The sequence below is a fragment of the Poromitra crassiceps genome, assembly GCF_964638095.1.
Source record: "Poromitra crassiceps genome assembly, chromosome: 11".
Classification (NCBI taxonomy): Eukaryota; Metazoa; Chordata; class Actinopteri; order Beryciformes; family Melamphaidae; genus Poromitra; species Poromitra crassiceps.
In genome coordinates, this window is record NC_139643.1 from 43,188,770 (window position 1) to 43,201,925 (window position 13,156).

The following is a 13,156-nucleotide window of genomic DNA, read 5'->3' on the forward strand; positions in this document are numbered from 1 at the left end:
GAGATTGTGTCTGCTTTGACGAGGTCGGCTGCTAATTGTTAAAGTACAATGCCAGTATTTTTTAACACATCATAAAACTATGGCATTCTTTCCTTGGCCTATTCTGTCAAGGCAAGATTAGAATGATGTAAGGTAATGATTCTCAACCTTTTTCACATCAAGGACCCCTAATAGATCTCAACAGACACGTGACTTTTCGTGACGTTTCTGCCCCCCGGAAATAAGTTCCCCATTCATTCAGCTGTGTAATACTCATTTCAGACAATTTCATGTGTTGGTGGTTACAGCATGCTTTCCGCCAGTCTATCCAGTGTTGCCTGTTTCTCATTAACAATAATACAATAACAATAATATTTCCATCTTCGGATTACAATGCACTGATATTATCTGCTTTGAATAAGAACTCATATTTACAGTGCAGCCACTTGGAGAAATACACAATATACAATAAATGGAATATACAATAAATGTATTTTAAAATTGTAACCCTGCTAGTAATCAAAATTTTTACTGAATGTAACTGTCATCTTTATAAGGCTACATCTTTTTTTCTGTAACTGTAAGGGATTACAGTTACCTTTTTTGTATCCTGATTATTACAGTAAGTAACCTGATTACATGTAATCACCTCCCAAGCTAGTGTGATTGTTGATTCTGCGCCTTGCAGCCGACATAAGATGTAGTGTATTTATTTTCTGAAGATTTACTGAAGGCTTACCTTTGTCATTTGAAGAACTACCAATTTATCTGCATTATTTCACACTTGGGATGGGTGGGAGAGTCCAGTTGTCAACGCATCACGTGCTTGTCTAATGTTTTTGTCTGTAAGTCCCGCCTCTTGTGCGTGCTATTGGTCAACTTGACAAACATTCGTCTCTGAGTGGACGAAAGGCTTGTCTGTCATCGACGCTGACGTCAAACCAGGAACTGGCAACGGAAGACGTGGTGTGTTGGCATTCTGGATAAATTTGGAGCAAAGTACAATAAAAAGCCGCCAATTCTTTCGTCCCTCGTCCACATACAGCAGCCAGGCGTTTCATAATGCAGAAACAGCTCTAGGAAGCGGCGTTTTCTCCAAAGAAACAAGTAGCCGACTGTAAGTATCTTCCTGACTGTAATGCATGGAGCAGCTCCACTGGGAATGCTTTTAACATTATCGTTTACGATAACGAATCGTTTGCCTTGTGTATTTCAAATGAATAAAAACGTGAGCGCCCCTAATCCTACAGGAGTGCAGACGGATGAAAAGCCTTGAACAAATGCATGACATCTGCGTTGATACTCAGAAACCTTGTCATTATTAGCTGCAGCTGCTTTCAATGAAACTACAGTAGACCTATTATGCTCCAAACCTACCAACCTGCTGTAAACGCTATTTTCACTTTCAGATTACTTAGCTCATATGCTCCTGGTTTGTCAGCATTAACATATATTCTCTATGTAGGGAAACAATGTTGCATACAGTAGACAGACACACCATCCCTGGTTTCCCTATCCCTCTATCTGTGCAGTTCTTTCTTTACAGTGTTTACATAGAACTCCCTCCCACACCTTAGGAGATAGATAGATAGATAGATAGATAGATAGATAGATAGATAGATAGATAGATAGAGATAAATAGATAGATAGATATTAGAGACATTTATTTATGTAGGAGGATAGGAAATGAAAAACTGACAACTTTTTTTGTTTGATACACTTTATTCAAGGGGGTAAATTCACTCTTAACGTTGCCCCTATAGCAGGAGTGACTGGCTGTTCTGGTTGCAGACAGTAGGCCACTCCAAACTAAAATCTGTGATACATACTGGCCAGGCATAGTTTTAGAATGAGATGATGCTAAATATGTACTGTAAATGACCACATCAGCCACACATACAATCACGACCAGTCACATGTTTGGACGCACGTGTATTGGACGTGTATTCTTGGAATTTGTTTTTTAGTTTTTGGCTATGTATGAACTTCTTCCCAAAGCCTTTGCCTTTCTATCAAGGCAAAGGGCAGCCAGCTACTTCAAAGAATCTAAAATATAGGATAGTTTAGATGTAATTATTTGCTCACTGTATCCATTTTTGTCCATCCATCTCATAGTATTGTCGTGTTTTCTATTCTAAAATGTGCAAAATAATAAATATAAAGACTGGTAGCGTATGACAGGGTATAGACAGTGTAGTAGGCTACTTGCATGCACATAGCTGAAGCTTAGCACACAATATTACAGCTAAATGCTAATGAAGACGAGCAGTCATTTCAGCATGCACGAGGCTTCCAACATTCCCGTTCTCCCATAGCAGAGCCTGTGTGTTTCCTCCTCCCCACACTCCCAGATGAAAAGTTTTTGTACTCGGTAGGAATTTCAGAGTGGAATGGCCGTGGGTGATGATGGAGGCTTCAAATGTGTTGCTGTGGGCAATGTGGGTACTGTCTCTCTTCAGTGTGTGAGCAGTGGTGCTACAGTGCTAAAAAAGACTAGCCTGCAACCCTGAGAGCCTGCAGCACCTCGTTCTATTGTAAACATTACATTAGGACCATTTCCTCTCCTTCCTTTTGTCCTCTTCTCACTTCCTTCTTTTTAAATTTGCTGACTCCTCGGTTTACAACCAGCGGAGAACAATAGCTGCTGCATACATCCTCTTATTACGCTGGCACCAACGTTTTGAAATGTAGCTGAAAATAGTGTTTTTTAGACTACGGTGAAATTCAGGGCTCCCAAGGCAGCAGCAGCAGTCTCCCAGGAGAAGGTATCAGTCAGCACAGGCAGCCAGCCACGCTTCTTAAACATGCTAATTCAGTGTGTGTCTCTTCTATTCCCCCGGCCACACCTCTTCTAGACTCTCCACCACTTCCTTGTTCTTCTCGGATGCGCATAAGATACTTTTTCCTCTCCGTCTACTCTCTCCCCTGTTCCCCCCCCCCCTGCGTGCACCCACGCGCGTTTTATCTACTATCCACTCTCTAGCCGTCTCTATCGCGCACAAACACACTTTTCTCTTTCTTTTTCGTGATCATCATTTTCATTAGAAGCTGGCGAGGGTGGGGCTGATGTCTCGCGCAGAATGCTGAGGATTATTTGTCAAAGCAGATGGGTGTGGGCCCAAGGTCGTCCTGCTCAGATCCTTCAGCCGGAGAAGGTCAGCAGGGTTTCAATATCATCAGAAAGCACAGGCCTGCCCTTTGCCTCAGACTCGCTTTTTCCACTATTTTAAACAAAAGGCTAGCGTATTGATTGATGCTGTGTTGTGAGGCAGCCCGCGCAGAATTCAGAGCAGAGTGAGAAACACTGAGAAACCACAACATTGGATGGATGCAACCAAGCAATGCACACACACATCCGGCCGTCCCGGGTAGTGTAGCGGTAGATTCCCTGCCTACCAACACGAGGGTCACAGGTTCGCGCCCCTGTCTTACCTCCGGCTTGGTCGGGCATCCATACAGGCACGATTGGCTGTGTGTCTGCGGGTGGGAAGCCGGAATGAGGGTACCTGTCCTGGTCGCTGCACTAGCGCCTCCTGTGGTCGGTCAGGGTGGGGCGTAAGGGAACTGGTGTGATTAGCGTGATTCTCCCCCGTGCTACGCCCTGAAGCGGCTGGTAACTGTGGATGTACCGGAGGAAGCATGTGTGTGTCTACGGCTCTCCCCAGATCGGCAGAGGGGGCGGGGCAGCAGGGGGAATTGGCCAAGTACAATAGACCTTTTTCGATTGACGTCACTCACGTACAGGCACGCCCACCGCCGCCATATTCTCGACATAGCGCTGCAGCTCTTAAGTGACAACCTATCTGAGAGCAGCGTTTATAGGAAGCTAGCCGCCATTAGCGTTACCTGTATCGTTCCAATTGTGTTCGGATGGTGACCTGCGTTAGGCATGGCTGTAGTAATGACAGCAATAAAGTCCCCGTGGTTTGTTTCTATCTCTACCGTCCACAGACGTGAAGGGAGCGAGACTGAGGATACGTCAGCACAGGAGAGGTGTGTGGATAGTTTCAGTTGGGAGAGACAGGTGAAACTTTCTGGCAGCTCCTCACAGCAAAGTCTGTTCACCTCGTTTTTTCTTTTGTTTATTATTACAGGCATTAACGGCAGCATACAAACAACAACTCTGGGGTTTTTATTGCTGTCATCACCATCGCTATTTTGTAATGGAACAGAAACGACAATAAGGCCGTTACTATAGTTGTAATTGTACCATATTGTTGACGGTATGTCAACAATATGGCGCTGTCCGGGGTTAGCAATAAGGTCTATTGGGGAGAAAATGGGGGGGGGGGTCCGAAAAAAAAAGAAATACACACACATTCAGTTTAAGCACTTTGCAACTTTGTTAAGAAAAGTGCTATAGAGATGATAGATAAGATATGTGTTTATACATGCGCTGCCTTATACATGCATACACACACTCGCCCGCATGTGGAGCCCGGTGATATTATTTATACTATTCCTCAGTCTTCCTTTTCTATCTTCCCCGTGAGCTGTCAAGCTAATCAAAGAGAGCTCGTGGTGTGAAGGGAAATGGTGTTAGGCTAAATGAGATGGAGAGGAAGTGCACATGCTGTGTGAACGCAACACACGTGGAAGAAAGCTGGTGAGAATTCATTTAATTATAATGTCTAGCAGATGCATGTGAAAGATAAACCATCTGCCTGATCAAAACTGACTACTCTCCTGTATACATATGATTGTGAATTAACCTGAAGCCATCCTGCAAATTTCACAGGTTATCTCGGTCTACGGTAACAGGGATGGCATGATCATATCTGGTATTTGATGAAACTAAATGATTAGGTGTGTGTGTAACATCGAGACCCAGTTTCAGCTGCGAAATCTCTCTCTCACTTAGGTTGTATTTCTTCTCGTTTCCTCTCTCAGGTCGAGGAGCAGCAGCAACGATGGGGAAGAAGGATGCCAGTGCGACCAACTTACCAGTCGACCAGTATAGAAAACAGATTGGTAAGTGAGACTCGCTCCGTCCCTCCCCTACTGAGCCTTGGGGCTACCTTATATCCAGAGGCAAAGGAATAGAAGAGTAGCATATTTCTAGGCTGCGTTTTTGATAACGGGGCGCGCTCAATGTTTTGGTAGTTTTGTTTTGCTTGGTGGAAGCTAGCTCACCACAGCTATTGAACTTTGTCTTCTCTCATGGAAACAAGCTAATGCCTTACTTGAGTTATGACTCACACATGATAGTGTGTTGCGTTGTCCAATTCTCCCGCGGTTTCACATATCTCTCAAACTGCCTAAACAACGAGCCGTCTGTTCTTGAGGACCTTCATCAACATCGGCCATGCAAGAATTAGCAGCATCTTCTTGCTGCTTAGTCCTGGAAAACATTTCCAATTTGTATTGGATTGAATGCGAACTGAAAGCAGACTGACTGGACGAGAGCCAGTGCACGAGGCCTGGAAGTCGTTATGCTCAGGGAGGAGGATGCATCTGAGGTCACGTTACTGACGGACGGCGAATTCCACGCTTAAGAAAACCGTCCGCTTTGATATCACGTCAGAAGCTGTTTTGTCAAACTTTAATACCGCTCTAATCTGGGGCTATTTTGTTTCCCCCTCATCTTTCCCCTTACATCACAAAGGGCCTAACCAAGACAATATGGTCGGTATCAATCATGAGTTTTGGTCCCCGTTAGCACGCCAGCTGTGGTTGCTCCAACATCACGGCTAGGATCATGTTTTTTTGTTGTTTTTGTTTTCTTGCGGAGCGAAACCAAAGTGTTGCCAACGGCGAGGCTGGAAAATTGTGAACAGCGATGACAGAAGCAAACAGAAAGAGAAGCCGTGTTTTCCCCTCCCTCGTACTGTACGCCTAAAGCTGTTTTACTTCAGATCCCACGACTGCCATACTATGCAGCACATGCAGTGTGGTGGCTAGGGAGGAAACCGTAACCGGTTTGAATGATAACAGTGATAACATTTCTTGTAATAACCGACAACCGTGATAAAATTGCTTGCGATAACGTACGCTTTGAAAAAGATGGTAAATGCTGTCCATCATCAACCAAAGTTGGCAACCGTCTCCCAGATGCAGACGCCTTTGGAAAAATGATTTCAGTGAGTGAGTTTTTGGGTCCGAGTTTTCAATATAAAACTTGGTGAAATGATTTCTGTCAGTGTATTAGTACTTTTGGAAAATGTTCAGCACATTTTCACAATACCGTGATAACACTGATAACCGTGATAATTTTGGTGGCTATAATCGTGATATGAAAATTTTCATATCGTTTCATCTCTAGTGGTAGACTTACAAGTAGACTTGTAAGATACAGGAATAAGTCTTGTGATGGTGTTGATCATTGCTAAACAACTTGTAATTCTATGCAGCAACATGATCTGCGGATATTTATTTTCATGTTGTTTGTATAAAGGGTAAAAAAAGATGTCATTGTCAAGCTGACACCGATAGCAATGTTTGTCTTTCTCCGGTGCATGATAGCCTATTGAGTCATTTCTCCAGCTTGTTTACTCTGCTCAGCTACAAGGGCCAGAGTCTCATAAAGCAGCACAACAGAACAGGATTATTAAGCCCACAGATATCCCTTAACTGCCAGCCTTTGTGTACAACCCGGCAGGTTGAGCAAACGAGAGACAGACATAAGACATACAACCAGAGATATTATATGACTATAGATGGGTCACCGCAGCAGGCTCCGCCAATTCTAACAAATGGTAGCAGCAAGTCTCCCAAATGGTCACATGGTCACCTCTCCCCTGAAGTGTTGTGTGAGAGGACTGTGGCTGGTGACACGGGGTTAGTGCGGACCTAGCAAGCTAACTTGAAATAGAGATTGTGAGTTCCCAAACTTCACACAAACCATGCATATAAACACAAAGCTGCCCCTTGTTAGCTCAATACAGTTGAAACTAAGATATTCCATAAAAATAAAAATAAATCTAGACACAGATTTAGCTACTACATCAACCAGCTTTAGCTTTAGCTAATCGCTCACTGCTAACAAGAGTTCCTGTTGCCAAATCTCACAAGAGTGTTGCTGAGATAGAGACAGGTCTTGAACAAGTTTAATTTTCTCCTGATCTGTCTGAAAAATGCCATTTTAGTGTCAGAATATTCAGAAGATATGTGGCTTCGGAGAACGGGCAGAATATTTACTTTAAAGAATACAGGGGTGAAAGAATCTGTCATAAGATCACGTTGACTTTTCCCATTGACTCCAATAGACTCAGACCGGCCGAAAATCTCTTAGTGGGCGTGTCCGTGGAAAGCCACGGGCAAAACCTGCGTGCCAAAATGACAGGAAGTGAGTTGAACTTGGGCCGTCTTGCTTGGAATCTCATCGTCTTTTGATACAACTCATCTCCCACCGCCACATCCCCTACCGCCACATCCCCTACCGCCACATCCCCTACAGCCACATCCCCTACCGCCACATCCCCTACCGCCACATCCCCTACAGCCACATCCCCTACCGCCACATCCCCTACCACCACATCCCCTACCGCCACATCCCCTACCGCCACATCCCCTACCGCCACATCCCCTACAGCCACATCCCCTACCGCCACATCCCCTACCGCCACATCCCCTACAGCCACATCCCCTACCGCCACATCCCCTACCGCCACATCCCCTACAGCCACATCCCCTACCGCCACATCCCCTACTGCCACATCCCCTACAGCCACATCCCCTACCGCCACATCCCCTACAGCCACATCCCCTACCGCCACATCCCCTACCGCCACATCCCCTACCGCCACATCCCCTACAGCCACATCCCCTACGAGCAGTGCAGAATATCTTATCCCCCCACCCCCCCCCCTCCCCTTTTAGTGTTTTCCCTCTCTCCACATCTCATCAATTCAAAAATATGTAACACCGGGGTCAGAGACACTTAAGTCTTCTCTCTACCTCCACGTCCTCTTCCACCCCCTCAATTTCTACTATTCTTCTGTCCATTTGAAATGAAGGGCCGTCAGGCAATTTCAGTGAAGCGCTGTTTAACAGCAAAGACGGAAAACAGAGAGGAGGGGGAAAAGGCAGTCTGAGGGAAATGAAGTCTTCAAAAATAGACATGGGGCCATGTCTTCTGAGAGATGAGTCGTCCACACGTGGTGGTGGTGATTTGAAGTCGTGATGGGGTGGGTAATTCCCGTCCTGCACCGTTGTCTGTGCTGGAGTGTTTTTGTCTTGTTGGATGGTGATGGCAGTCAAGGGGGCGCTGTTGACACACCCTTTTTAAATACTATTATTAGGCGTGTTATAATTGACTGTGCTGAGCTGCCCTGGGAAAAGGAGAAGCAATGGCGTTTTTAAGCGCACAATATGTCATTTCTGCCACTAGGGCTCTCTCACTCAAAACAATAACATAAGACGAGGTTTTAATGATGTCGTGAAGTGGCATGGGATCATGGGAGTTGTAGTTGTTGTCTTCACCGCCATTGCCGGTGACAGCTGCTTGTTGCCACTCTTAGCTTGTTGAAGGAACAGATCACCACCAATGATAAGGAGGGAAAAATCTGTAGTATGTTTGATTTTTCATTAAGAAAAAGCATTGACTGCTGGTATTGATACTGTTACAAATGAGTATTGTATACATTTATTTATTTATTTTAGTATCGATACATATTGATACCTGTTGCAAATTAGTATTGTATCTGTTTCGATTTAGGAAATTATGGATACTATCGATACTTTTGACAACCTTACTATAGATACAGGTTTAGAAACCTCACCTAGATTTGCAATAAGGGGCCAGCTGGTAGTAGTGTATATCTTCAAGACAAACAGTGGAAGATGACCATCTCTCCCTAAAATCACAATCATAATACTCGCCCCAAAATGGACCTTTGGGAGTCATAGTGTGTTGTACATGTATGTCTAGGTTCTCCCCTCTGCCATCTGAGAGTTGGCCTGCCCACCCTCTCTCCTCCTCCCCCGACGTGATGCCAGGCAGCCACCAGGCACAAATGTCTCCCGTGCGTCTGGGCGTCAGCCCTCCAGTTCCGCTACCCCGCATCCTGGCAGATGCCAGCGATCCGCACCATGTGGTCACTGACGATTTGGCCGCCGTGCCAAATAGACACAGAAAGCAAAGCACGGGGAACTGTCAAGACACGCTGTCAATGTGCTGCCCGGCGTGTCCCAGGGCTCTCCGTCCAAATCACCCCCATCACTCTACATGTGCTGCATACGCAGGACAGCTCGTCTCCACAGACACTTAAAAACATACAGTACACACACACACAGTACACACACACAGTACACAGTACACATACAGTACACACAGTACACACATAGTACACACACACAAACTAGACCTCCTCCTTCAGTACACACACACAAGCTACACAAACTAGACCTCCTCCCTGGCTATGTCACTTTTCCCTTGACACAGTCATCCCTGGGCGTTTTGGCATGTTGCCCCCGTGACACTTGAGGATGGTGGAATTGTAAACATTACAGGATTGGCTGGATTTTCTGTAGGCTAGAGACCAACAAATGCCATAATTCTATCATCCGGATCATAATAATAGTACAGAGTACATGGTTTACTTATCCTGGCCGCAGGTCACTTCATGGTGTTCAAAGGGGGAGGTTCCAGTCACACCACCCCCCCGCCCCGCCCCCACCCACCTGTGTTTGAGAAACAGGTGAAATAAAAACATCTTAATAGATAAGTGGCATATTTGAAAGAGCTATTCAGTGATGGGGATTTGCTGCTGCATTTAGAGTCCACATTACAGTTTAGTATAATCAGATGGATAAAAAAGAAGAAGATTAAATAAGTTGCCTATTGATAGTATTCTGTGACATGACCAAACAGCCATCTTGGTAGGAAAATAACAGGTGATTGTAATCAATTAACAGGTGATTACAATCAAATGACACAAGCAACCAATGAATGAGCTGTGTGTATTGTAGCGCCATATTGGTAGGAAAATGCTTATGACATCATGGGAATACTATGAATTTTCCCTTTTCTTTTGAATCAAACAGCAGTGCTCTTAGATGCCCACCCCGTTCCGTTTCCACTAGCTTTTAATGGTAAAGTGTGACACAAATTGTAGACACCCCCCCCCACCCCCCCCACCCCTTTGTCAAGTGCTCAGACAATCACATGTAGCTAATATTAGCTTAATGCCCCCTACCTGTCTCGTTAAGCTAAGCAGAACAATAGCTCAAGACGAAAACACGTTCCCTTTCACTCTCTTTAATCAAACAGCATTTTGCAGATAGACCCGATGACAAACGAGCACGGAGGAAACGCACATCCACGGGAACGTACACAGTGTGTGTGTGTGTGCGCGCGTACAGGGGGGGGGTTCCACTTTCACTTTTCACCTGTCCTTTTGACGTGAAATCAGCGACGGCTTGGATGAAAGGCACACTCAGGGGAGCCTCGCAGCGGGCGCTTGAGGCTGCCTGACAAGGGCTAATGTCCCTGTGAGACACGGCATTGTGTCGCGGCTGTACAGGAGGACAGTGATGCCTTTTCAGTGTGGGAGGCAAGAGGAGGGAGGGAGGGAGGGAGGGAGGGGAGGACGATGCAGTGACTCGCCCAGTCGCCCAGCGCCGCCAGACAATGGCTGACAGGGACTGTCTACTGTGCCCGTGCAGCAGGGGGTGCAACAACAATGACTAATAGGAGTGCTCTTAGGCCCAATGCAATATCATCGGGATGTGTGTGTGTGTGTGTGTGTGTGCGTGCGTGTGTTTGTGTTTGTGTGTGTGTGTGTGTGTGTGTGTGTGTGTGTGTCTGTGTTTGTGCGTGCGTGTTTGTGTGTCTGTGTCTGTGTCTGTGTGTGTGTGTGTGTGTGTTTGTGTGTGTGTGTGTGTGTGTGTCTGTGTTTGTGCGTGCGTGCGTGTGTGTGTGTGTGTGTGTGTGTGTGTGTTTCTGTGTGTGTGTCTGTGTTTGTGCGTGCGTGTTTGTGTGTGTGTGTGTTTGTGTGTGTGTGCGTGTGTGTGTGTGTGTGTTTGTTTGTGCAGGCTCCACACACCCACAGGAGAAAGAAATACGAGGCTTTAAAAAGTAGCAGTGCTGTAATACAAGAACATTACAATACTTTACACAGCCCGGGCCGGGCGTACGTCTCTGGCATTTCTCTTCCATATCAACATTCAACAACAATTCATACTCCTACTTGGTGTAATTATTTTTGATTTAGCTGCAATTAAGTATTGATTCCACTTCCTACCAGATGGTTCTGGGTGTATCGGGCTGTGATGGAATCTTACTTAGAAACATCATGTAGACTTGATGCAAGATTAGTCTCACTTTCCCCCCACACACACACACACACAATAGGAAACAGCACAGCGGCGTGTTTTGGAAGCAGTTTGTGGGAGAGATGTAAATGCTGAAGTGTTGCATTAACTTACAGTAGCTTTGTTGATTGTTAAAACCAGAGATGGGCAAGGATACATTCAATTATATCTTGTTGCAAATTAGACCTAACTCCCCCAACAAATGTGTCAAAAATCATGAGAGAATACTGGCGAAAACTTAAGAAATGTCTTTTTAAAATGCCATGAGGTTTGAAAGCCAGAAAACTGTTACTCGTGCAATGTGCATATCATATAATCTTATTTTGGGAAATAGTATTTCAGTGTTCAAAACGTTGACTCGATACCTATTTTTGTATAGTTGATACTAGAGGACTTAGGACAGTAATTAGTCTCATCTGTGTGGAAAAAAAGACAATGCGGAAATGTGTACGTGTTTTGAGTAGTGTGTTGGATTTAATAATGTTGGATTAGTAATCCACACCCTCAAAGTAACTTTTGCTACAGCAAATTAACTTTGTCACATGAACTGTGTCAAGTTATCCATAGTACCAACATAATAGTGGAGGTTAAGCTAAATCAGGAGAGACACATTTCTAGTTTAACAATGATTAAGTTACATGAGCCTTTAAGTAACATTAGAATATATTTGGCGATTAGACTCCATCATGACATCAGCATGATAATGACGTCATGATCAGCAGCAGGGGTAGTGCAGCCCTTGAACAGCTGACACTAGTTGGAAGCAGGGAAAAGGGGGGTGAATGATTGATTATGAGGAGTGAATGAATGAGTGGGTGTGACAACTAAAAGGTCTCTCTTTCTGAACTTCTGCTAAGCTCCATTGGAAATCATAATAATAGCACTCTTTGAAGAAGAGAAAGTAATAAATAAGTATTTTGTGTACACATAATAAATACATGAAAAATATAAAAAAAAGAAAATACATTTTAACTGTAAAAGTTATCCACAAAATCTGTTATTGTGCTTTGTGTTTCCTTTCATGATAAGGGTTAGGGGTTTGATCAAAGGTTGGTGATAAAACACAAAAGGCAGAACTGACTTAGAAGCACGACGACTATCTTGGAAAAGTGCATTTAGACGTGGACACTGGACACTAGTGCATAAGGCCTTTCATCAGGACATTTCACGCATCATAATGTAATCTTTTTTTAATGATAAAGATTCCACTGAGTATCCAATTCATTTTTGTGTTGTGTAAAGCAGAGTAGTTCATTAATCTTCTTTTCCCCCCCAAAGGTTACAAATTCTCACTTTAAATTTCAATGCCAAATAACCTAGCCTTGAATATTACTCTGGCTATCAAAGCCTATCCACGGTGTATTTGCTGCAGGAAGGGGCATGGATTGCTAATGAGAGTCAAAACAGATTGTTAAATTGTGGGCAGGGGTTTTAAAATGACTACGAATGATTAAACAGGGGCTACAGGTTACAAAACAGAGTATACATTTTCACACTGACTTATTTTTCTCCCCCACTTGTCCCCTGGCAGCTCTGTACTGTACCTCTGTCTATTATAAACACGATTTCAGACGGACAAGCCCGTCTTTATTGTCACACGATTACACATCAACACATGCACGGACGGCCACAAACACACACATGCTGACGGTGGCCGGTGAAATTTGTCCTCTGCATTTAACCCATCCTGGCTTGTCCTTTTCTCCGGGGGGCAGGCCAGGAGCAGTGGTCGCTTTTCTCGTACAGCGCCCGGGGACCAACTTCGGATGTTGTCGTCACTGGTCGGACGACGATGACGATCTGATCTTCTGCATGTTTTTAATGGGGGGGGGGGGGGGGGGGGTTATATACGGAGGAACCCCCCTGGGGGAGCACGGGGAGAACATGCAAACTCCACACAGACAGAAAGGCCCTTACGACGAGA

General features: G+C 44.8%; 1 protein-coding gene across 1 annotated transcript in view; it reads left to right on the plus strand.

Annotated features, from left to right (window-relative positions):
* The first annotated feature begins 950 nt into the window (after positions 1-950).
* The window catches only part of triqk (triple QxxK/R motif containing), a 34,097-nt gene continuing 21,891 nt past the window's right edge, over positions 951-13,156 (plus strand). Inside the window, exons 1-2 of the mRNA XM_083646564.1 lie at positions 951-1,096; positions 4,870-4,950. Of these exons, the coding sequence (XP_083502690.1) occupies positions 4,890-4,950 (61 nt within the window). The 5' untranslated portion in view covers positions 951-1,096; positions 4,870-4,889. The remainder of the gene's footprint in view (positions 1,097-4,869; positions 4,951-13,156) is intronic.